We start from the raw sequence: 25,808 nt of genomic DNA on the forward strand, positions 1-25,808 counted from the left end.
TTCTGAGATCCAAATTCTCCCATCAAAACTTCCCTCATAAATGTTAAACTGGCCACTAAAAACATCACTGAATCATCAGTTCAAAAGAACACCTGTGTTAGAAAATATCCTGTTCTTTGATAGAGATAAATTAAAAAAAAAAATCAGTTGTACAAGACTCCCAAAGTGTATTTCAGCAAGAAACATCTAATCACAGCTTCAAATTCAGTTACGTGAGCGGCAAAGTTGCTCAACAGCAGGTTGCAGCCAAAGAGGGCGCTGTTGAAGAAAAAGATTCTACAATCTGCAACTTCAAGTAATTCACTTTTAGTTTCAGTTGTGGATGAATTCAGTAACTACGGTGTCTTGTTTTGTTCTCAACCTCAGCAATGAAGCGTTTTGAATTTATTTTTGCTGCAATCTCAGAACCCATCAGTTATAGGTGTGGAGACGATAAAGGCTCTGGGGGCAACGGCCAATATTTCGAGCTACAGCCTTGGAATACCTGGCATTGTTGGCATGGTTGGCATGGCTGGCATGGTTGGCATCATGGGAGTTGCACCAAAGCTGGGCATTGCAGGGTTTACTGGCATTCCTGAGCAGAGGCAATGGAGTAAAGATTAGACACTGAACAATATTCTCTTTTTCTGCCGACACAAAAAGTTTTATTCCTTGTGACACAAACTTCCTCACTCACCCATAGGATAGCTTGGCATTGTCATGGGCATACCTGAAAAACAGAATGATCAGTTGTTACTACAATTTACAGAGACTGAATTACTTCATTCAAAAATGAGATAAAAAAAAGTAAAAGAAGGTTACTTACTTACTTTACTGTTACTTTACACTTCTTAATGTTATTACTAATCCTAATACTTTGTAGCAATGCTAATTTGTGGTTCTTGGTTGTAAACTGTGCAACTGGTTTTCTAAATTGGCATTTATTAAGGTAAGGTTTCTGCAGGGTTCCCCAAATTGAATTTATGATGTTTTAAGAGCTGTTTAATACCACATAGAATGAACAGAATGTCATACCTGTTCCAAAATCATACTGACCAAAGTATGAAAGTATTATAAAAACCAGTAGGAACAATATGGCCTAGAATTATTCATTATCATACTACATTTGTAGTACTTCCCAAAAGTATATAGATAATTAAATCAATGCGACCTTGCAAAGTGGATGGATTAAAGTTCTAAGTTTTTAAGTTCATTTAGGTCTGTTTTGTTAAAATCAGCACTTACCCAATATAAGGCAATGAGCTTCCAGGCTACTGTAGCTAGCAGTAGTGATAGTGTTTGCTACAGGCCTGATGGCTCTGGCTGAAACTCCCCCCTGCTCCTCTGAGCAATCTACTGTTACAACAGTTTGTCTTTTAGTTTAAACACGTCCTGACAGACATACATCAAAATGTTGTATAACCAACATAACTGCCCACATCAGGCAGGAGAGGATATGTAAGACTTTTGTAAATTAAACTGAAGACTTGTTAATGGCTTCTGGTGCCTTTTTTGTGTAAACTAATGCTAGACACCCTGTTTTACTACTGCTACTTCTGTCTATTCTGTATACACAACACCCATTGTATGTCTGTCTGGTCTGAAAGTGGGAATATGCATAACTTTTAATATGGAGTGATGTTATGGCCTTAGTTTTTAAGTTTTAATCACTGCTTTTTACCTTATTTTCATCTCTAGGTTTTATCTTATTTTATTTTATAGATTGATTTTTAATATGTTAGTGTCATTTTTACTCTTTGAAATTGTATTTATTTATTTTTAATGTTATGTTGTTTCAGTGTTGCTATGTGAAACACTTTGGGCCACATGGTTGCATGAAATGTATTACATAAATAAATTTGCTTTTCCTGATTTCTCACACAATAATTGATGTGCTTGAAAACGTTTTTTTTTTCTGTGCTCAGATTCCCATCATATGCTCACAAATGGGACACAATTTAGACTTCCATCGACCTCACTTACTCAAAATTCTGAGCCCTTACTGACAAAACAGTTATACCTCTACAACTGTACCAACAGCTGTAATGTAGTTTATTTCTTAAATATAATGCAAGTCAAGGTTTTTTATTTTATTTTATTTTGATATAGACTGTTTCAGATTAAAGAATGGCTGTTTATGAATGTTTTATAATGCATTGTACAGTACACTAAGGCACCGATCACACAGGAAGCGTTTTTGCAGCTGGAGGCAGCTTTTTTTAACAAACATGAAGCTTTTTGCTGTGGTGGTCATGACAACAAGTTTACAGTTGTCAAACAATGGAGGCGAAACTGCTCAGTCGCTCAGCAGGACTAATGGACTCCCTGCAGTTAGTATTCATTTTTTGTTATGCTAGGCCCGACGATAGACAGTCATCTTAAAATAAGCCTGGAAACGGTCATCATCAAGGCGAGGCTCCTGGACCACCTGGCAGTACTCCCCATAATCCACCCTCTTTTTAGGGTGTAATGTACCCACACAGATTTCTGTTCCCCTGTGCCCAACAAACTATTTGTTGACAGCCTCTCACCCTTAACCAGAGCTAGAACAAGTACCCTCAAGTAGCCACTAATTACTGTGAAATAAATAAAATAAATAAAGAAGTAGATAAAAGTAGATTAATGACATGGGAAGATTAGGGTAAAGAGGTGATGGGGTGGTTGCCTAGCAATGATAAAAAGGTGCAGCAAGCGTTTTTCTACTAGTGGCATTAAATGTAAACAAACAAAAAGAAAAGGCAGTGCAAACTGCAAAACACTTTCTGTGTGATCAGGACCTAAGTGATTTTAATCTACATGGTGTGGACTGTATTGTGGAAATCTAGTTGTCCTACCAGTTCCATACATGGGTCCAATCCCTCCTCCTCCTTTCATCCTGCTGTTTAGCATGGCTACTCTTTCCATGTCCTACACACACACACACACACACGCACACAGACACACACAGACAGCAAGAAACACAACCCAGTGACACACGCAGTAATAGGATACAACCAGAGATACACAATCCAGCAGAGAGCAATGAGCATGCTCAATCTGTCCTGTGGTATAAAACTTTAACACTTTACATGGACAGACAAATATAGCCTTGACATTTCTTAAGGTTACGGTGTAAATAATAAAATATATCTGATGACATCACTGACCGGAGGTCCTTGGTCCAGTACAGGGTCAAACAAGTCATCAACATATGCATCGATCTGTCGACCACGGCCTGCAAACAGGTGGAGAAGAGAGATGAGAACATGTAGTATGTAAGGCTGTAGCTGGGCATGATCAGAACTGCTCCTCAGGGTCCTGTGACAAAAAAATAAAACATACTACTGTGTGTACAAATTAAATAGACATATTATATTGAAAATATGCACTGCATGAACACACTATAAACTTCACAATGAAAAGGTATTAAATTAGTTTTTGATACATTAGCATAATGATCAGTCTGAATAGTCATTTTCAGTTTATTGATTCAGCCTGACATCATGTTCATGTTGACCAATTTCTGACACTCATCATTGTATCAGGCAGCTGCTCTCAGCAAGCACACTCTGATTAACACACAGAACTCTATTGTACCTGTCCAGCACTAAATGGCACACAGGTACCTAGCTAGTGTTCATTGTGGATGAGCAGCTAAGAAGCCAGATATTTTCCTCAGATGAGTACAAACTGGACTTCTATTTGCAGCTGTGACGACCTCATTTACACTTGCCATTTCTCTGATGCCATTTTTCATGGATGTAGCTAGGAAGCTAGCTATGTAGCTAAGATAATATACTCATTTGTAATTCCATAATTCAGACTGTTCAGCCAGCTGAAAAAGCCAACAATGTGCACAATACCAGACCTGTTTGAATTGCTGAACGGCTGGTCGGGAACAATGTTAGACTGAGCCTCAGGATTAAATTATAATGACCCCAGTAAAAAACCTTTGTCATTTGAGTTGTTTTTTAATCTAGTGGTATATATTGTCAAACACATTTACAATACATCAAATTACCATAAAGCAAACACATTGTAAGCCTGTGGCCTTCAGGTCACTCTGAGGGTCCAGGACAGTAATACTCAACTTAGGACCTGCATGCCAAATCTGACCCATAATAGGGTGCCTGGTGGCCCACGCACAGTTCTCTAATTGACAATGAAAATAAATTCACACTCGAATTTTTTTGTAATTTGAATGTAAATAATGTTCCAGAGTGCACTGAAAAAAATAGAGCCTGGTTATAAAAAAAAAAGTGCCAGTGGAGGATCCCCCAGACCCCCGACAGAGGTCCGGGCTAATCCCCAAATGTCTTGGAATCCTAGAAAAGCCCCAGTGTGCACCTGAGCTGTGCTGGGTGGCTGCGACTGGATTTTTGGTTTGGCAAAGATGAGCGGGGACAGCAAACATCAAAACGTTGAAAGGTTGCAATTAATTTATAATATATATTAACAAATATTATTACGTTGGTTTATTAACTGGCCCCTGACCTCTTGTCATTTTGCAAAAGTGGCCCCTGGGAAAAGCAAGTTAAGAATCCCTCGTGTAGGACCTGTTGGTGCAGTTGTCTGCTTTGCCCAGTTAGTAATTGAGCCTTGAGCTTGGACAATGCAAAGTCACTTGATTACATTTGTGCCTGAGTTCAAAACATTCGCAGTTACATGATCCTGAAGGTCAGCGGTGTGTGCACAGTCACTTGCAACACAATTGAGTGAAAGTAAATCCAGAGTCACTGATAGACCAAGAGAGCAGCTTGTTGGAGAATGAAAGAGGTGAGAGTTTTGCTGTTAATAGTCTGTTAGTTTGGAAGATAAGGATGTGTGTAGGAAGAGATCAGGGGATCAGTGCTGACTTCAGGCATGTGTGGGACACATCTGATTCATCATTTGCCATTGGTGACAAACACCAGAGAGATCCCAGCAGAGCAATAGAATCTATGGGGTTCAATATGATTCAAACACCTAGTTTGTACTATGTTATCTGAACACCTCTAAAGGCAGAAGAACAGACTCTGTTTGATGATCCAGTAAGCATTTTATCTGAAGCACACTGATGCCTTAACGTTTCACACCCACCTTCCTGTGGATAAGCTTTTCCCCAGGGGTTTCCCTCAAAAGGAGGCAGCCCAGGAGCTTGCATGGGAGGTGCTGGTGGAATGAAGTCATCCAGATCTGTAAATGGCATCCTGGAGAGAGAGAGTGAGAGAGAGAGAGAGAGAGAGAGAGAGAGAGAGAGAGAGAGAGAGAGAGAGAGGCACAAATGTGCTCATTGTGTAAACAAATTCTTTAAACCAATCCTGGATTGGCCCCTAAAAGCAGCCTCTTGTTCCGTGCTCTACCTGTCTCCCTGGCTGCCGAACAGGTAGTCAGAGTTTGTAGAGGAGGGGGTCCCTGGTGGTGGCAGCACTTCAGCTTCAGCTCCAGCCAGAAGATCCATAACAAAGTCCGAGCCAGCCAGATCTGACCAGCCGTCATCGGTCAGGAGAGACACCGACCAGCCCTGCACAGCCTCTGACACACCTCTATGACATAGCAGCGCACAGGAGAGGAGTGAAAACCACCACATGTGTAAGGATGGACATGTAGAGACATTAACAAGGAAATGGAGGTAAATATATGCATGTTCAGAAGTACCTGAAATGAAGAAGCCATGAGGCCAGCTGCTCTCCTGTGGTCCATGACTCCACTTCAGTTGTCAGCTTCTCATCTGAAAAAAAAGTAAGAAATTAATCAATAACAGCAGATATTTTTACACTGCTGGTGTTGCCAATCACAAGATTCACTCAGTTTGTTGCTGTGTTTCTAAAGAGTCAGTCAGTCTCACCGTTGAATGTGTGTACGTCCAGCAGCATGGTGCCCTTTCTCTGGTTGCTGGTCCACTCCAGCTGGGTGGGGGGGTAGATGCGGGCAGTGGGCGCTGGGAGCTGCAGAGATGTCAGCAGTTTATGTTGGCACAGTGAGCGGTATTCCCCTGGACCTTGGTCAGACACATACCTGCACAGGAAGCACTGGAGACTGAGTCACGTCAGACAGATAAAGTGGTTTTAAAGTGGTTTTAAGGCAGAATGTAGTAAAAAAAATAAAGAAAAGAAAAAGGAAATCACACTATAGGCTTTCTTGTGGCAGTGTATGTGCACAAGCCCACCCTTGCACATCCGCGATTTCCACACTGTGTTTACCATTTTTTTTGTAAAAACCCAGTGCACGAGTGGGACTAACCATGGAGGAGATTAAACCCAGGTTTAAAAAAGTACAATTAACTATACTTTATCTAAGTAAACTTAATATACTTATTAGCAATGTACTGAAAGTATGCTGTTTTTTGAGATGTACCAACATCGCACACATGTGAGCGAGGTCCACAGAGAGGCAGTCAGAGCTACAGGCTACAACGAGGCTAAAAACAGAGTTTAAATGACGTTTTTCCAAACAACTTTTTATGTCGGGGCTTCAGGACACTTGGATCACTACGGACGAGCAGTATGGAAATATTCTGTTGTTTCAATTATGTGTTTTTTTGGACGTTTTAATCTGGGGCGCCCAGCCTCCATTAGGTGGAGTTGTGCTGCTACCTCCTCTCCCCTTGGATCTCTGCAAGGGATGTGAGGACTCTGAAACTTCACCTGAGCCTCCCTCGGCATAAGGGTGAGTAGATAATGGCTGAATTTTCATTTTTGGGTGCACTATCCCTTTAATGTCAGACAGTGATTTCAAACTACTCCATCGAGAAAAATAGCACTTAACATGGCTGAATATGGGAGTTATGGGTCTACCGCTGCCTCAAACATTATTTTGTTTGTGTTATTGTATGACTTTGCCGCTCGAAAGGGTAAGGTCAGATTTACTAATGTCACACAATAACACAAACTAACCATGTGATTGAGGCAGTGGTAGATCAGCAGTTCCCTTGGAGTCTGGCGACTTTGATGAGAGCTTAGATGGGGAACTCAGGCTGTCAGTGGCTTCCCTGTCAGAATGGGCTGTCTGACTCTCAGTGTAGTGTACACTTAAACTAGGTACTAGGCAGTACTCCTGCCTGCTTCTCTAAACTGTAGGCGTGCCATCTGACATGTACTGTAGGTAATACACTGACCATCAATAAACACCTTATACAACCGTATTTCCAAAATTCCTAAATATCCCTCTAATAATGTCTCAAAACAGTACAGTCAAGTTTGCTTAATTGTATTTCAGTCTGTCATTAACAACAATGATATATCATTAGTATATTAGGTACATTATTAGCACACTTTTAGTACATTATTCATGTACTGTACACATGAAAGTATACTAAGTATACTTAAATTAAGTGTACTTCAGTACACCTTTTCTTTTACCTGGGTATTCAAAGCTGCATCAATTTGTCTTTCATCACTTTAGGACCACAACAAGCAAACCCACTGCCTGTTTACAAATCAGATATGGAGCAATATTAGCAATCACTGGTGCCATATTTCTGGCAACCTGACAAAGTCAAATATTTTCTCTCCTTCAAATGTTTTGGGTCTCCATCAACTCCTGAGAAAAATATCTGGCTGTTTAGCTGCTAAATGCTCCACAGTGTTCATGAGCAAGTTACTCGCTTTGTCCGTCTGTTGCTTGGTGCTGGGCAGGTCATGTACAGTGGGTCTGTCAGAGCTTTTGCAAAAAGCAAAACCATAGAACTTTCCACTTATGTGGCTGAACTATTTCACCCTTATTCATCAGCTCACTCTCTTTGGTGAAATATGCTAAATTTGCTGTCCGTCTAACGCCCCCGCCTTAAGACCTGTGGTGCTTCTGTGTTCTGCCCACAGCCTTACAGTCTGCTGATTCTGTGATTTCTTTAAAAGGCTGCTAATGACGTACTTGTTTAGACAGGCATTTGGGTAACCTTTATGTATATATTTTGTATTCTTACTGTGCATTGTCTATTTTTTTTCTGCATTATGTATTGCGTTTTTAGTTTTGCATTTGTAATGTACTACAGATTGACTTCAAACCATTATGATTTAGGTTAGTCTATACAGGTGCACAGTATATCCTCCATCTACTCCTGTTGGTATAAGCAGACTAACCAAAGCATATCACCTACTTGAGTAGGGGTTTGTCCAGTGTTGGTGAGGGGGTGAATGCACTGAGGCAGCAGGCCAGCAGGAGCCAGCCCCTCAGACTGTGCTGCTCCTCCTGCAGGCCCCATGTGTGATAAACCAGCTGGGCAAGGATCTCGTCCCTCAAAGCCGGGCGGCTCTGACCCCTCTCCACTATGTAGTTACCCAGCATCTGCTCCTGCCAGCCGCTGAGGTCTGACTCACCTGTAAACCGCATGATCTGAGGAGAAAATAATTGAAAATCATAAACGTACAGATGAAAATAAAAGTGATGGAATGCAACTGATTGAAGAATCTAATCTAATCGCTCCCATATATACCAATTTGTAAATCTCTAGGGCAGTTCTGGCATCTTCAGGCTCCAGAGGGGTGAGGGATCTCTGGAGGGGGTATTCCTGAGGCTGGCACCATGTGTCCTGAGGACGACACAACATGAGGAAACTCACAAAGACAGGAAATCCATCTTCCTTCATCCATTCAGCTCTGTTAGATGTCTACGAGTATTGTAGAGAATAATGCACCTTTTCAAGGTGCTGTCACACAGTGAAGTGGATGTGTTGTCTAGTGAAATCGGTTGTCTGCGAGACTGCAACTAGACTCTTCCCAAAATGACCTGCGGACAGAAGGGTAAGTCCTGGCCCATATATCCGCTGGCTACACCACATTTTACCCAAGGATGTCAAAGGCATTACCCGTCCAACTATCACTCTGATTGGCTAGAGCTTGGGCTTTATCGACTGGGTCAGTTAGGTGAGGCATGAGGACTGAGATTGATTAGGGTTAAGGTGAAATTGTCAGGGTAAGCCAGTGAGGCAGAGTAGTGTCATGCCTTTGCCATCCTGAAATTTTTTATTGCCAAATTCCCAAAATATTGGTCATTGCCCCTAGACGCTCATCATCGTCAGACTGATAGCTGATGGGTTTTGCAGTTGATTTTCTGTTAACATATAGTTGATATAGTTGACAAAAAGGTAATGATATGTCAGTGTTGTGTTTATAGCTTGTTGTACTGCCCTTAAGTGGCCAGATCAGTAATGCTGGTTTAAGAGCAGCTACATAATCATTTGATGGAAAAATTCTGTTGCTTTAAGCAAAGGTGTTTTTCATCAGCCCACCTCTTTTGCAGTTGGTAATTTCCTTTGCTTCCTTTAGAACTTCACCTGAGACAGGTGTGTAAGTTAAGTGCAGACATCTTTCCATACCATTATCTCATTTATGAAAGGCTATCTGCCTCCTTACATTCATTGAAGTGACATGCTTACATATTGTACTAGCATGAGGCTTCTGGACCACGGGTTGACCGAGGTCACATTTATGTCTTTGGTGTCTGTGTTCTGATCTAGTTCAACTTCATTTACAGTGGAAACAGACAACTTCTTAACTGACTGCTACCAGTGAAAACAAAAGCGCTATCCTCTCCCTGTTTTAGTTGCGCAATGTCTGACGCACTTCCTTTGTGCCATAAATGGAGCCTACATTTTTCCAAGACATTGTACCCAAGTGGCAGGATTACATGTGAAAGCGAGGCTTATAGGGAACCAATCTAAACTCTGACGGTGTCATTACTCTATAGCAATCACACTGTGCAATCAATATTTACTTCATAATCAGATATGCAAAAAACCTGTCTATTTCCACTTTAACAAGACAACATGCCCAACTGCGGACCACGAGGTCAGTTTTTTAAAAAGTCTGGATTGTAAAATTGGACATGTTTTTGTAGTGTGTGGGCAGCCATATGAAGTGTGAGGTACAACAGGATATACAGTGTAATAAACCAGGACTGGACTATAAATATGTGCATGTGTGCGCCCAACCTTGCTCACCTTTAAGATGGACTTGGCATAGCGAGAGAATGGGTATCTGTCGATATCCTGAGGCAGGGTGAGCTTGTGTTCTGCCTTCACCTGTGGAGGTGCCACCTCTGTGACCCCTGACCCATGCTGCTGCCCTGGTGGACAGAGACGGAGCAACAATCACAAACTGGCAAAACACATTTGGCAAACACAATGGCAGCAGAGTGGCATGTGCGCAGACTTAAATTAAGCTGACCTGCTGCACTGCGGAGTCTGGCTGACAGTTCAGCAGGGATCTCCAACATCCCCACATCCTGATAGGAAAACAACATGAAACAAACATCACCACTGGAGAAACCAGACGGTTGGCTCATCTGGGGCTGATTTCTCGATTTTCTATGGTACAGGATTAGATGTTATTCCCTTACCATTGCTGGAGAGACAGACTTAGTCTTTGTCACTGCCTTCACTTTGTTCTTCTCGTGAAATTCCTGAAATTGACACACACATATGCCGCCAGTTAGTCAATCATTCTGCTTGTCACACTGTGACCTGCATTATTTGATCTCATAATCTTTCAGTCTTATTAGCACTTGATTTTCACCTGCAGCTTGTTACTGATTCACTGTAATCCTCATATTATCCACGTTCATTAAACACACTCAACACTCCTCATCTCTGCCTGAGCAGTGTGTTCAGTCAGACCTATTCTTAGATACACGGTCTGTTATATACTCCTGGAACACCCACAGCCCTGTTGCCCCGCCTCATACAACAGGACACACAGTTCCAAGAGTCCAGAAAGTTTATTTTTTATCAGGAGGTTTACAGCCTACAGAGAGGAGTCACCTCAATACAGCAGGGCAGCGTCACTCACTTATGATTATGATCAAAACCCTCCCATGCACCTCTGTCCTTCCAACTATTTATTTGTATTCCATGACCAGTCATTTATTGTGCTGTTAATCTGAACTGCAAACGTGAAGTTTGCAGGTCAGATTAAACATGGGCGTGCGCATGTATTCATTCAACAAATACTCCTCCTTTATCACAGCCTTACTTCAACAGTCACACTTAAATCAACTCAAATAACACAAGCAGCCCAACCCTGCCCTACCTCCACATGGGAGGATTTACAGTGACTGACCCTTCCAAACCAAACAAGTACGTCACAAATCATAACCGATCAAAACGTACCCTCCGGCTCACTGGCTCACTACAACCTGACTCCTGACTCTATTTTATTAGATTAATCATTTCTCAATAAATTCTGAGTATTGGCTTCACAGGCCTATATGCTATATATTTTTGTTCAATATCTTTTGTTTGTTTTATTACTGTTGTTTCCTGGAAGTAATGAGTTGTGTTATAAAACGATTTGTTTTACGATAGTATCTGAGGCTAGATGTTTTTACTCAGTACATTTAAAGGAACAGTTCATTCCCTGAGTCAAAAATACATTTTCTTCCTCTTACCTGTCGTGCTATTTATCCGTCTAGATTGTTTTGGTGTGAGTTGCTGAGTTTTGGAGATATCAGCTGTAGAGATGTCTGCCTTCTTTCTAATATAATGGAACTAGATGGCATTCAGCTTGTGGTGCCCAAAGCGCTAAACTAATACATACCAACAACCATGGATTTTCACCCGGGAGGCCAGTGTTCACTTCCCATAAGATTGTGAAGCCATCTCTCTTTTCTCTTAAAAAATGTCAATTAACAGTGTTATACCAATGTAGTGCATTTATTTTTGAAAGAGCCTATAAGCAAACTGTACACAAGTGTATTTTGAAAACAGATAACGCATGTAAGAGGCTGAAGGATGAATCCTCTGACTCTGGTGATCCCCTGACTTTTCATCTGATATGAAAAGTCTAATGAGCAACTAAATTCTTTCCAGGGTACTGCAGAGATTTAGTATTGCACATAAAGTTTGGGGACTCAACCCTGATATCATCACTATGACATCATCAGGGTTATTTCTCAGACTTTTAAAGCTCCTCTAAAGCCACAGACATGTGGCCCTTTAATGATTCATTTAACCCAAGTAAATATTTATGTAAAATTGCTCTACATATTCATATTGCCTGTCTGTTATATCAATGCGTTCTTACCCCCAATTTGTCAAATTTGCTAGCTTGGTCAGTGGCCCTTTGCCTCAAACTATTATGTTCTAGGTACCCTCTAGTCTCAGTTTTGGATGCCCGGGGACAGTGCATCAAGTTCCACTCGTAACATGATACTGTGTCTTTCAATATAAACTTCCTTTTTCACAGAAAATGTAGGTTTCACCACCAAAACCACTTTAGGTTTAGGCAGTAAAACTACTTGATTAGGTTTAGAAAAAAAGGTGAAAGTCTTGTGTTTGTTTGACCTGTTCACCACCCTGACCTCCCACCTTTCTCAGACATTCACACAATTTCTACTGTGTGGGAGTTAGTTGAAAGCCTGCTGCATCTCTTACAGACATTTAAGGGTGCCTTGTGCATCAGTATCAGAAGCTAAGGGGCACTGACCAAGATGCTGTATATGACGCCCTGGGAATGAGAACCAACTGAACACTGTCTCCAGTTCCCCGGTGATTACAAACACATAATCATACAGGAAGCTTCCTAAGAATTAACGGCTACGTATCAGTTCCTCTCTATGGTCGGGGAAAAGGCCTCTAAAGCTTAAAATAAAAATAAGAGCATACATCCATAGACAGTCAGTGGAATTAGACTAAAATGATAATTCAGCTCACAGACGCGATACAAGTCTCAGAATCAGTTCTACTATAAATATGTAAACAGTCAAACTGCATCATTTATATTAAACCTGAGATAGATGACGCAAACTAACTGGTGTTGTCTTTAGCCCTAAATCTATCCGTCAAAGTCCAAATCTTGTTTTTTGACTTACACTTACTATTCTAAGGTACAGCTTATGATGAGTCCAACAAGGCTAAACAAGCTGACATAGACAGCCTGTCAGCAGGAGCCTGGCAGCTCCACTGTTCATAGTCCAAGCCTCATAAAACAATAACACCAAATAGATTTATACTATGATACAGCCGAAGCAGAAGGAGTACCAAGAAGAACAAAATTGTCAGTTTAGTTTACAGCTGAGGCAAGAAAAGAAAACAGAGATGAAACACAGGAAGCCCTGGCTGAAAGAAGAAGTGTCTCTCAACTGTTTAGAAACCTGATACAGACAAACAGTCCTATCTTACACTGTATTCTTGGCACTAACTATTTTTTTTAGATAAAATGAACTTTAAAGCTGAAGACATTTCTGCATCTGCTCTGATGAAGAGGGTAAAAAGAAAGGCAGCCTACCTGTTAGAGCTGTGGAGCTGGAAGTCAGATAGACAGGTTTCAGAAGGCGGAAGGAGAGATGCAGCGCTGCTTCAAATTTCACTCAGAGGGGTTGAAGTCCAAGACAGGAGTGTGGCTGAGGGTGTGTGTGCGTGTGTGTGTGTGTGTGTGTGTGTGTGTGTGTGTGTGTCCAAGTGACATGATTAATGCAAGATAAGAAGGCTAGTTAAAGGAAAGGGATGAGGTTTTTTAAAGGAAATTATTGCCAGTGCTGAATTATGTATGACAATAAACACACGCCCAGTAGATTATACAGGAGCACAACAGTCATCAGTCATACATTTACTCTTCTTTCATTTTTCACTTGTGTTTTTTTACCCTCACACAAATGCATCCAGATGAAAATACTTTAGGGAAAAGTCCTGACCTTGAGTTCCCTTGGTAATTTAGTTGGAAATCTCCCTTAAATTAAAGACAATCCAAATAAAGAAAAAATAACAACACTGATATGTAAAGTGGGCGGCACGGTGGTGTGGTGGTTAGCACTGTCGCCTCACAGCAAGAGGGTTGCCGGTTCGATCCCGGGTGTGGGAGCCCTTCTGTGCGGAGTTTGCATGTTCTCCCCGTGTCAGCGTGGGTTCTCTCCGGGCACTCCGGCTTCCTCCCACAGTCCAAAGACATGCAGATTGGGGACTAGGTTAATTGATAACTCTAAATTGTCCGTAGGTGTGAATGTGAGCGTGAATGGTTGTTTGTCTCTATGTGTCAGCCCTGCGATAGTCTGGCGACCTGTCCAGGGTGTACCCTGCCTCTCGCCCGATGTCAGCTGGGATAGGCTCCGCCCCCCCGCGACCCTCAAGAGGATGAAGCGGTTAGAAGATGAATGAATGAATGATATGTAAAGTGCTAAGTAGTAAATCCAACACTGACACTCCTCATAGCTCTGTTTTGGTCTCTACCAACTCTTGAGAAAAATATCTGCACAAAGCACCTTAAGTTTGCTCCTTAAGTATGACACTTAGGGCTTACATGAAATACCTCGCCAATAACTGACTGGAAAAATTCGGTTGCATAAAACCGCAGAGCAGTCATTCATTGTAACAGGGCTGGTAGAGCACAGCTTTGGAAAGGTGAGTGATTCAGCCCCAGACGGTCTCAATCATAACTGACTTCTGGTAATATTTAAAGTGCAAAATCAGTTGCTCAACATTAAGCGTGTCCACCAGGTTCTCCCAGTCATGGAACACTCTTCTTAGGATTCCTTAATTTTTCTCATTTATCTCCGTAAATTCAACCATGTTGTCGTTAAGATGGAGTCAGAGGTGCTTTATAAATTTGTCCTTACTTTGTTTACTAAGGTTCTTTGTGCAACCGTTAAACAAACTTTAAGTAATTCCTTAAGTATAAGACCAAGATGAGGAGAAAAACTTATATCCTTAGGTAAAAATTTTAAGGAAACCTTAAGGAGAAGACTTAAAAAAAATTAAGGAAAATCTTATCTTAACATGCTTTGTGCAACCGGCCCTTGTGTCATTAGCTGCTAAGTACTTCACTATGTCCCCCAGCTCATCTCCAACTGTGTTTGTCTGATGTTTGGTGCTGAGCAAGTTGTGTACTGTGGGTTTTATATTCAAAACAGCTGCCTGCTGCTGGTGGGAAGGACAGTGCTGAATGTCAAAGAGACTGCAATGCTCCATTGAGTTTAACTGCAGAGTTAAGGCTTTTACACAACAGGGGTGTAATTAGGACTTCACAATAACTACTTTGGTTAGAAGATGAATTATCCTAGAAATAATTGTGATAAATGATATTGTTGTCAGTTTAAACCATTTAATTCCACTGATATGATGATACTATAATAGCATAATGTATAATAATGCATAATGTGCACAATGTCATGTCAGGTGACCTACCAAAAACTTGATTCATGGGTAATATTTAGCTTTAATTTTCTTGTTGAGTTCTGGGTGTAAAAAAGGACATTCAGCTTGGATTGCTTGTTTTGGTTGATAAATATATCAAAATAAAATGAAAATAATAATCATTTAATTTAATGTCTTGTTATTTCAATCCCCTGACTGCTGACTTTGTGTGTTGGTTCTGCCTTCTGCACCAGCTGGAATATGAGAGCCGCTTCAATCAAGTACGTTACTAACAGGCACGCTATCTGTGGAGATGTGCTGCGCAGTATTATGAGAATAAGCAAAAAATATTAATTTAAATTGTCTGTCCTAAATTACTTTAATTTTTAACTATAATATCTTAGTTCCACATGTATGAAATGTCTCAAATGATCACTTTAAACGTGCTGCCCAACTGAATTATTTGAACAGCATGTCGTTATTATAGGATTTGTTGTTTTGGGGCGGGTCACAGATCTTGCATTGGCAGGTCAAGTTGGGTTGCTGAAATAATTTGTTGTATGTGCAGATGATGGCCAGCTGTGGTACTGCACGTCACAGTTCCAGTTTGGGAGCAAATCTTGAAAATTAGACCCATGCAGGACTCTGAAGTACATCCTTTCAAATAACAATTTAATTCTCAAGAATATTCAGACATTGAAAATGGAATATGAAAAAAAAATTGAACATTTTATTAATAAAAAATTAAAACCTGTTAATATATACAAGAGAGTATATGTAAAATCATATATCCATAATAAGAGTAGCCCAAAATGACTCAGTTTGAGACTTAATACAAAATTTGGCCAACAAAAACAAAACCAAGTAGTGCCTCTTTCGAATAGACAAGCTTAGCAAAGCTGCAGGAACACCGCATAAATCGATAACATAGTTATCCTAACAGGTGTAGATGTTACAAATAAACTACACAAAAATGCAAAATACTACCATGTAAATATTTTGAATCAAAACTATTCATACAGGCAGCAATGCATATTTGTGACAGTGTTCAATAAAAGGTTTTGATGCAAATAGATTCACAAGCAGCTATATGAAAATTGAAAGGAATAACAAAGTTTGTCTTGTCGTCTTGGTTCAGACTACGAGCCTCTGTGTTATTGTTTTGTAGTCCTCATAAGTATAGGGGCAATGTAGGGGCATAAATATAGATAGTGCAGGTAGTGCAGTTGCACTGGGGCTCATGAGGTGAGGGGGCCCACAGAGGGAGTGGGCCATTCAACAATGTGTTGGGTGGGGAATAGGTCCTTATGAATGATTGCCACCTTGGAAATATGCCTGTTTCCAAAGAAGAACTTTCATTAAATTAAAAATAGTGCCATATGCTATATATGCACTTGAAAAAGGCAAAGCCATCTATATCATGGTATCTCTTTCTTTTTTGTAAGAAAGTCAAGAGCACCTATAACAAAATCATATGATTATTTCAAATAAACTATGATAAACTATTAAAATTGTTAAATTACATGAATGTTTTCTCATTTTCTTTGGTATTTTATGTGATGTACAGATATGCAATGATGATTGCTGGCTAATATGTATGTTAATGTTATCCAATGTCAAGTCTCTGATTACGTGACAAGATGAACACGCTGTGCATGATATGTGCACAATAGTGTGCACTATTGGGCACGTCATAAAAGTGTGCACTGGGGCCTGTCGTAATTACCTTACACCCCTGGGGCAACGTGATTGGTTGATGCATTTATTAGCGGTATGAAAGCTCAGAAAATTAAGTTTGTTTAAAAAAAAAAAAAAACACATCACAGTTTATGTGACAGTACTTAAAAAATATATTGAAGTGAAAATTAATTGCAATAAAAAAATTAAAAAAAACGCCCTTGATGTGTTCAGGCGAGTTTTTGAGTTTGTCGCTACAAGGGGTTTCTTTCACATTACACATTGTCACTTGATTCATTCTTTATGTAAATAAAATTTTGATTACTTAAAATACCATGTTTTTAATGTTTCGAGCACCACAAATTCAGTCACATCCATTATGTTGGGTTGGTAGATACAACTAGAGATACTGTAACAAGGTAAAATATATTTTTTAAATACAATTTGGCTGAAGAAACTAATAGCACTCTACATAAAAGGGTAAAAGTGCCAATAATCGGAATTGTGTATAAAGACCATTCACACAACGGCTAGAGTCATTTGAGAGGAAATGAAAAAGAAAGAAATCCTAGTAAAAAAAAAAAAACCTACACTTTGACCCCAAACATGGCTGTCAGGGCGTTATCACTGAGAGAGCGTGGACACATTTCTCCTATTACATGCTCTCATGGTGTAGTGTTAAGCTGCTGGTGTTGTGTAAGAGGCATTACGAGCAGAGATTTATAGCACAACAAAGTGAGCAAACAGAAGGTTGCCAAGAAACACAGCCAATGACTCTGCAGTGGGGATCTCTCTCTCTCTCTCTCTCCCTCTCTCATATCTACCTTCCTCCAGTGGCGTCTCTTGATGGTGTCCCTGGTTATCATCATCACCGCCCAGAACTGAGTGAAGGACTGCCTCAGACGCTTGTAGTACTTCCTAGCAAAGACAGAGGGCAGCAACACACAAACACATAGTGCTTCATGTAAGTATATAAATGTCTGACCTCATTTCGGCCTGCAAGTGAAACCTTACTCCCTTTTTTCATGTGAGTTAACTGGGTATGACAACACGTAGAGACTGTGTAGCATCCAGAGCCAACATTTGTATGTGGGGCCCATGTGGGTAGTAAATAGATTGAAAAATTGTCCCTATATAGGATTGTCCACAGGTTTCATATTGGCCCAATGGCCCCATGCCCATTGCCCACATGGGTGGGTTTGCCCAAACGGGCCCCACATGGGTTGCACTAGGGTTACTTGGGTACCAAGTGGGTATAGGCCCAAAATGGACATCTTATCTGAGGCCAACTTGGGAAATCCCATTCATGTGGGCAGTTGGCATGGAGCCAATATGGAACCTGTGGACAATCCCATATAGGGCCAATTTTTCAGCCTATTTACTATTCACATGGGCCCCACACACAAATGTTGGCTTGGAGGCAACATAGTAGAGTTACTGAGGAATTATACTTGAGTTAAGTTTTGAGGAATGGTGCTTTATTGGAATTTTCCATTCCTTCAGATGCTCTTCAGCTTGTACTCCAGTTATAATGGACTTAGCCTTACATTTTAACATCCACTTTAAAGGGACAGTTCACCTCAAAATCAAAAATACATATTTTTCCTCTTACCTGTAGTCCTATTTATCAGTCTAGATTGTTTTGGTGTGAGTTGCAGAGTGTTGGACATATTGGCTGTAGAGATGTCAATGTAATGGAACTAGATGTGGACATCTCACAATGTCATGAGCACGAGACTCTTGTCCATGAGTAGATGCACACTTCCTTCTGCGCAGTTGGAAGATCTAGTTTAGTAGAGTATCCAGGGCATGAGTTCTGGAAAGAGACATTACTGGTGAGTTTTTCAAGTGTTTTTTTTTGTTTGCTTGTTTTTTCGGCACATTGAGTTTCACAAGTCAAGAAGGCAGACATCTCTATGGCCGATATCTCCAACATTCGGCAGCTTGTACACCAAAACAATCAATACTGATAAAAAGCATTACTGGTAAGAGGGAAATATGTAGTTTTGATGTTTGGGTTGAATTATCCCTTTAAGACAAAAATAAAATGAGCCTATCATCTTAAAACAAAGCAACACTCAAAGGACGTGGTTTACATCTGTCAGATACCTGGGCCGATGTGATCTTTGCACTGGTTCCCTGTGTGTCAAAGACTTGATTAAAAAAACTCCTTCCAGTATTTGAAGCACTGAATTAATGAGGGCCAAAATACATTTCTAATCTGCTGTGTTCTGAGCCATCCAGACCACTCAGATCATCTGGGACAGGTCTGCTTACTGTCCCCAGAGTCCAAACCAAACATGAAGAAGCAGCGTACAGTTTCTATACACCACATATCTGGGACACATTTCACCATATTTGGAACATGCAAGAACCATTTGCAACATGAGAGCATTTCCCTGTTCAAGTGGAAAAGGACAAGCATTTCCAAGTGGTATTATTGTTGGAGCCGCTGTCGCGAAGAAAAATCACTTTCTGTTTTCCTCAGAGCCCAGCAACTACCAACAACACAGGACACACTGCATTTTGTTTTCCACAATTACTTTGGTTGTTCCACCGTCAACCGTGTCCACCACTGGTGACAGCAACTGGAAAAACTTACATTGATACTCTTTGGTAAGTGGGGATAGGTACTGATAGCTACTGGGGAAAAAAAGTGCTGTCCTCTCCCTGCTTTGGTTGTGCAAAAGATGACGCACTTCATGTGTGCCATAATGGAGCCTTCAATTTCTCCAACAGTGGTAAACTGAATTGCTTGGTGAAAGGGAGATGTGTAGGGAACCAATCTAAATGACGATGTTGTCATTATTCTACAGCCATTACACTATGGTATCAACACTTACTTCGTAATGATGAGTGAAAGGAAAAGAATGTCCAAATTTGAGTTTCAGTGACCCAAAAAAAAAAAAGTCCCAGTTGCAAACCATGCATGATCATGCAAGAACCCTGTAGAACTCGTCAAGTTATATGTGACTTGCAGGCAGCAACCATGTGACATCATGTGACACTGCCACCATTTGTGATCCACATCCACAAATAGCTTATGTGAATCTGACAATATCATCCCCATGCTGGAGAGCCCCCATTTTAGACATGCGCATACATGAGCTTGAGAGGGTGGAGTATCCTTTTTTTTTTTGTGGCCCATCAGAGGCCCACAATCCCCTGTCTGTCAAAAACGTATCAGTTTTTAATTCAGCCAATCACTTCACAGTAGTGGGAGTAGTCAATATTTCAATTAGCTAGCTATCGTAGTGTTAGCTAGCGTCTGCATATCAACTTCCCGATCATAACAGAATATAGTAACTTCAACTTAAACAGACAGTGAATCATAGTTGTTCGTTTCTGGCTGCCAGCATTAGCTAGTGTAGCTAAAAAAAAAAAAAGAGAGACAAAGCTATTGTAGCTAAGTTAGCTGTAAAGTTGTTTATGTTCACTTCAAAATGTTGATTAAAAAAATGTTGCTGTCAGTTGGTTAATGCTAGAATGGATGGTCCAGAGGGACAAGTCCACCTGTCCGGAGGTTAGGGGTATGAAACCCCAGGAAAAACGATGACAAAATCCACAACCCCACGCCCAGGGGTCCCGCCCTCCCTCTGGTTCTTCTAGCGGAGGAGCAGAACACAGCCTGGGTCAGCGGGGTTTGCTGGAGGCTCCTCAGGGGCTTAGAAGCAGGACATATGTCATATATTTTCACCGAGGTGAGATGCAGCAAGGTGAGAAGTTAAAGCAGCTTTTTATTCAGTTTGGCTTCATCTTGATGTTTGCTTGTTTTTTCTTAAATCCCCCCTCCAGCCAGTTTTGCTTCCTGTTTAACAGTTAACATTCTTTCTTAAACAGAGAATTGGGGTGTGGTTAATAGTCATATGTAGTGTTAATCCATAACCATAGCAACCAGATTGCAGCAGTACAGTACTGGTTAAAAGCAATATGGCATGTTTACTGTTTATCAGAAGACTAATGAGATAACAATTAGCACAACACATGACTCTTTCTTTCACACGTTCTCCTCTTTACGGTCTCTTCCTGCTGCAGCTGTTGGTTGTGAATTGACGAAACACTGTCTGACTGCTGCTGTGCTGAGGAGTCGCACCGCTACACCGTTTTTTTTTGTTTTTTTTTAACAAAGTCAGGTCATTTGTCAAAAATATAGGCGAACAGATATGACTTATGAAACATCATAAAAATGCCAAAATACACTGGGCTGTAAATCTTATTTAAATGTGTCGTCTTGTGTTTGTTTTTTAACTTTTCTTAATGCTTTTTTTTTTATTTCTTACAAAAAGCACTTTGGGTTACTTTAGTAATAAGGGTTTATATTATTTTCAAGATAGGCATATAAAATACTGCAGGTGTTTGTTAAAAATCTCCACATGTTATCTTTTCAGAAACTCTGACAAATGGGGAATTTAACTCCCCGGATTAAATCTGAGGTGACGAGTCCTAGTGTGACCCTAGATTCAGATCTAAGCTTCAAGTCCCACATTAACAATGTGACAAAAACATCACTTTTCCACCTCAGAAACATAGCTAAGGTACGACCATTTCTAAAGAAAAGAAGATGCAGAGAAATTGATTCATGCTTTTATTTTAAGCTGCCTCTACTACTGCAGTGCATTCTTTACTGGCCTCCTGAAATACACCACTGAGAGACTTCAGCTCATTCAAAACTCTGCAGCTTGGCTATGAACCTGAACCAGGAGGAGAGAGCACATCAAGCCAGTCTGAGCTGCTCTGCACTGGCTTCCTGTTACATTTGGAATTGATCCTTGTATACAAAGCCCTAAATGGGCTAGGACCATGCTACATTACTAACTCCACTGTTAAATGTTTGTCTCCAAGAACACTGTGATCATCTGCTGCTGGTTTATTGGAGCTTTCCAGCAAGAGCCACAAGGAGATTGGGTATGCAGCCTTTGGAAATTACTCCCCAAAGCTATGGAACACGCTACCTATAGATATCAGGGAAGCCAGCTCACTACATATTTTTTAGCCTTTAACTCGCTCTGACTTTCCTAATATTGTTAAGAAACTCTTTCTTTTTACACTTCACACTGCTGCAGCTCTTTTAAAATGTATCTTACTTGATTTTATAATGTATGGTTTAACAAGTCTATGATTTTATGACTTTTTTATGATTTATTTCATGGTTTTGAATCAGTTAATCCTTGTTTTAAACTGTTTTTAAATGTACTTTTATATTGAATTGCCTCGTTTGTTTTATTTGCCTAATTGTTTTGTGTTCATGTCTATTTTCATGTTAAGCACTCAGTGCTTATAATGGCCTTATTGTGAAGCACGTTGTGCTGCATTTCTTGTAAATAAGGTGCTATATAAATAAAGTCTATTATAATTATTATTACTATTATTATTATTAGTATTAGTAGTAGTAATCAAAAGCCTTGCTCATTCTTCCTTTTAAACTTTCTGTCCTTCCTTTCCTTCCTCTGTCTTTATTTCCTTCTCATTTTTTAGTCCTTGAAAAAAAAAATCAAACTGCTCTTTCTTGCAGTAAGTATGTATCCTTTGGGAAATTGAATGCATTTTATTGTGGATGTGATTGTTTCCTTTAACTTAGAAAAATAGTAATTACATTATTATCACAATAATTTTAATTCCAGCTCCTTTAAAGCAGTATTTCCTGTATTTTATTATGTTGTTTTATCATTACAGAGGTGTATAAAATAAAAAGAAAAAGTCTCCTCTCAGGTTTTCCTCCTTTAGTACCTGGCCTGGTGTCCTCTGATGTGGCTCTGGATGATGATGGCTTTCTGTTTGAAGAACCTGAAGTTCCTCCTGCAGAGGAAGCCTCTGATGTTCCTCTGGATGGTGATGGCAGCCCAGGTCTGGGTGCTGCTCCACTTCTCCTCCAGCTGCTGGTACAGAAGCTCCTTGAGGAACAGCTAACACGGATACACACACACTTATATTTAAACAAGTTGATATGTACGGTAAAAATTCTCATCAGTGTCATGAGTGGGCATTTTGGCACCTTGGTGAGTCCCAGCTGGTACTGTCCCTCCTCTGCACCAACCATGTCCAGCAGAACCACTGACTGCTCTCTGTCTGACACCTCGGGCAACCGCTGGCTCAGCAGCACCCCGTATCTTTTAAACACAACACATGCTACCTTCAAGCTTTGCTCAGAAGCTTCTAAATCCAAAATCAGATGACGTAAACAATGCATGATTTCTTGGTACATGACACACCTTCTAAACTTATTAACACTTCCAACAGAGTGTCTCCCTGTACAAAGTCACACTTCTGGTTTTGGAAGGAACATTAAAGGAATACTGCGCCCCCCCAAATGACCATTTGTGTATCAAATACTCAGCCCGGTTAAGCTGAATTCATGAAGAAAACATTGTTTTTCTCAGAGGCCTTTATCTTGAACAAAGAACCAAAAACTTTGAGAAAAATTTTATGAATACAAGTCACAGGGGTCCACATTTAACATCAGCAAAACTATATCAAAACATCGGTGTACAAACTCTCACACAACTCGAGCAGTATCATCCAAGTCTCATTTATGCAGTTGTATGCTCAGCATTTCCCAAACAGACAGCCCTTTCTGATGGGGAACCAAGTTGAAAGTAAAACGAATCTATGCCTCCTTCAAAACCAGACTCGTGTTATTGTTTGACCTTGGTGAATCCGAATAAACCCTTTAAAACACCAAAGTCATACAACAACACAAACAAACTAACTGATCGAGGCAGCAGTAGTCTAACAGCTCTCGTGTTTAGCAAAGTAAAATTACCATTTTTGTCAATGGAGTCTGGCTTTGAAGGGAGCATAAATAAGTTCCACTTTAAGTTCAGTTTTAAATCCTTAAGTTTTAGCTAAAATGCATGTGTTTGGGAAGTACTGAGCATAGGACTGGATATATGATACTTTGTGTTAGATTGTTTGTAAACGTATGTTTTGACATACTTTTCCTATTGTTTAATATGGACCCCTGTGACTTCAATTTATCAAGAATTTTCTCTGCTTATGGATTTTTGGTTCACCATGGAGGCATTTTTTTCTTCACAAATTCAATGTAACACAGGGTGAGAAACTGATATACAAATGATGATTTAGGGGGTGAAGTGTTCCTTTAAGGAGGAGGGTATAAAATAACTAGTTAACTGTGGGGCACACTCTCCAATCCAAACCAGCTCTAAACATCAGCATGAATACTGATAGACACCTTATTTTCTCAGTGGCTCTGTTATATTATTTGCTGTTTCCTTGTAAATGATTACCCCGAATATTCCCCAGTTAAGCAAATGCTATAGAATATACATTAAAAATGTATTTATGAAAAAACTGGAGCCATGATATAAAATTTCAAGAGGCAACACAATGTCATGAAACATGGTGCAGCTGTATGACAACACTCAGGGAAACCATGTAGACTATACTGAAGGGTAAGACACTCTGACCACTGACAGATGGGGGGCAATAAGTTATGTGTGTTTGAATGAATTTGAACTAATTTCGTGTTTACATTTGTTTTTGGATCAAGTAACTGCAGTGCAACAGCTCAGTACTGACCATCCTTCAACTATTTAACCACTGATAAGAAGCAGCAGGTACAAGAAAAAGCAAGATGATGAAAAGAAGACAAGGGAAGTAAAAATGAGACGCTGGCATTACCTTAAGAAGCATAAGCATAAAAAACATTATAGTACTGCCGTGGGATGTATGTTTGCAGCACCTTTCCATGAAGTAAGAGTACTGTATCCGTACAGGGAAACCCTCTTTCCTGATGTGGATGGTCTCCATCATCCCAGCATGCCTTAGCTGGGCCGACACATAGTCTACATCAAAGATCCCAGGAAGCTGACAGATGACAAAGATGACAGGTGAGATACAATATCACATATTATCTGCTAATGTTTACCAGTAAGTTAGCATCAGTATAAAGTATTTGTTGTTACCTTGACGTAGTTTGGCTTCAGACAACGAATAAAAGTAGTTTTGCATCTACGAGTTAAAAGAAATAACATTATTACGTTATTCACCATGGCACATGATTAACCTCCGACCTATATGCATGTAAAGAAATAGAGGTGAAATTTAATATTTAAAGAACACTAACAAGACGCACTGCAAATTTCAGGCATCTGGAACAAGTTTTAACCAGAATGTGTGATTGACATGTGTCCACGAAATGTCCTGATTTGAGCCATTCAGTCCGGTATGATGCCCAATTGTCTGGGGCCAGTGAAAGGAAAGGTCGGACCAGTAAGATCAGGCAAGTGGTAAAACAGAATGAAACACTGTTTTTTTTCTGAGCAGATGACGGAAGGAGCTAAGGATGAGCATTTCTCACTTTCCTCTCATCTCTGTTGAGAGTTGCACATGTCCAGTACCAACCAGGTACTTGGGAGAAAATGGTGGTGGGTAAAGACTACGTTTATAAGCTGAAGGGCAAGTGAGCATTACAATTATCCTGGCAACAAGAGTTTATTTGGGTGGCGTTGGAGGATGTGGGCGATTCTCCAAACTCCAACTCAGTTTGCTTCAAGATTAGGAGCATGGAGGATAAAACAGGGTCAGTTTTCATGACTGTTGACTTTAGTCTTTGTTGTTATTTGATAAACTTTGATAAATACACCAAATTGTGGGGAATGTGAGAAATGATATTGGGCAGGTAGACTGGTTGGGCAAGTGGGTCAGAAATCTTACCTGACCTGGCAAGTTAAAAAAAAAAATGAAATTCCCCCTGCAGGCCTGCTTTAAAGAATGTCAGAATAGACCAACTTAACCTATATTAATACAAGTATTTTGTTTAACATTGTTTTCCCGCATAATATTTAAAATACACCCTCTGTAACAGGGTCTGGAAACAGATTTACTGTTTCTCCCTCATTGAGATATTTGCTTGCTATTAGTTTCGCATTTTTTCCCAATTTTCCGCTTTTCTCTTTCCTCTTTCCACTTCCTGCTTTGCACTTTCTGCTTTTCACCAACATGCCAAGCTGACCTGTGAAAGAGCAGTGGCCATCAAGATGGTCAACATTACAATTAGAGGAAACATTGGAAAGATTCAGCCATACTTGTTTGACTAGCAGACGCATCAGAATACTAAGTGTAGTTAGCATCTTTTCTTTGTTTATGCTGTTTTTTTTAGCTTGTTAGT

General features: G+C 40.2%; 1 protein-coding gene across 1 annotated transcript in view; it reads right to left on the reverse strand.

Annotated features, from left to right (window-relative positions):
* The window catches only part of myo15b (myosin XVB), a 70,002-nt gene that overhangs the window by 33,348 nt on the left and 10,846 nt on the right, over positions 1–25,808 (reverse strand). Inside the window, exons 19-36 of the mRNA XM_050060834.1 lie at positions 24,604–24,649; positions 24,381–24,505; positions 22,671–22,785; positions 22,406–22,581; positions 17,503–17,596; positions 10,276–10,338; positions 10,104–10,161; positions 9,878–10,002; positions 8,372–8,467; positions 8,036–8,271; positions 5,786–5,955; positions 5,596–5,668; positions 5,301–5,483; positions 5,038–5,147; positions 3,126–3,193; positions 2,814–2,886; positions 677–709; positions 485–574 (exon numbers count right to left, since the gene is read on the reverse strand). Coding sequence (XP_049916791.1) covers positions 485–574; positions 677–709; positions 2,814–2,886; positions 3,126–3,193; positions 5,038–5,147; positions 5,301–5,483; positions 5,596–5,668; positions 5,786–5,955; positions 8,036–8,271; positions 8,372–8,467; positions 9,878–10,002; positions 10,104–10,161; positions 10,276–10,338; positions 17,503–17,596; positions 22,406–22,581; positions 22,671–22,785; positions 24,381–24,505; positions 24,604–24,649 — 1,934 coding nt within the window. The remainder of the gene's footprint in view (positions 1–484; positions 575–676; positions 710–2,813; positions 2,887–3,125; positions 3,194–5,037; positions 5,148–5,300; positions 5,484–5,595; positions 5,669–5,785; positions 5,956–8,035; positions 8,272–8,371; positions 8,468–9,877; positions 10,003–10,103; positions 10,162–10,275; positions 10,339–17,502; positions 17,597–22,405; positions 22,582–22,670; positions 22,786–24,380; positions 24,506–24,603; positions 24,650–25,808) is intronic.

This window comes from Epinephelus moara, chromosome 13, assembly GCF_006386435.1.
Source record: "Epinephelus moara isolate mb chromosome 13, YSFRI_EMoa_1.0, whole genome shotgun sequence".
Taxonomy (NCBI): domain Eukaryota; kingdom Metazoa; phylum Chordata; class Actinopteri; order Perciformes; family Serranidae; genus Epinephelus; species Epinephelus moara.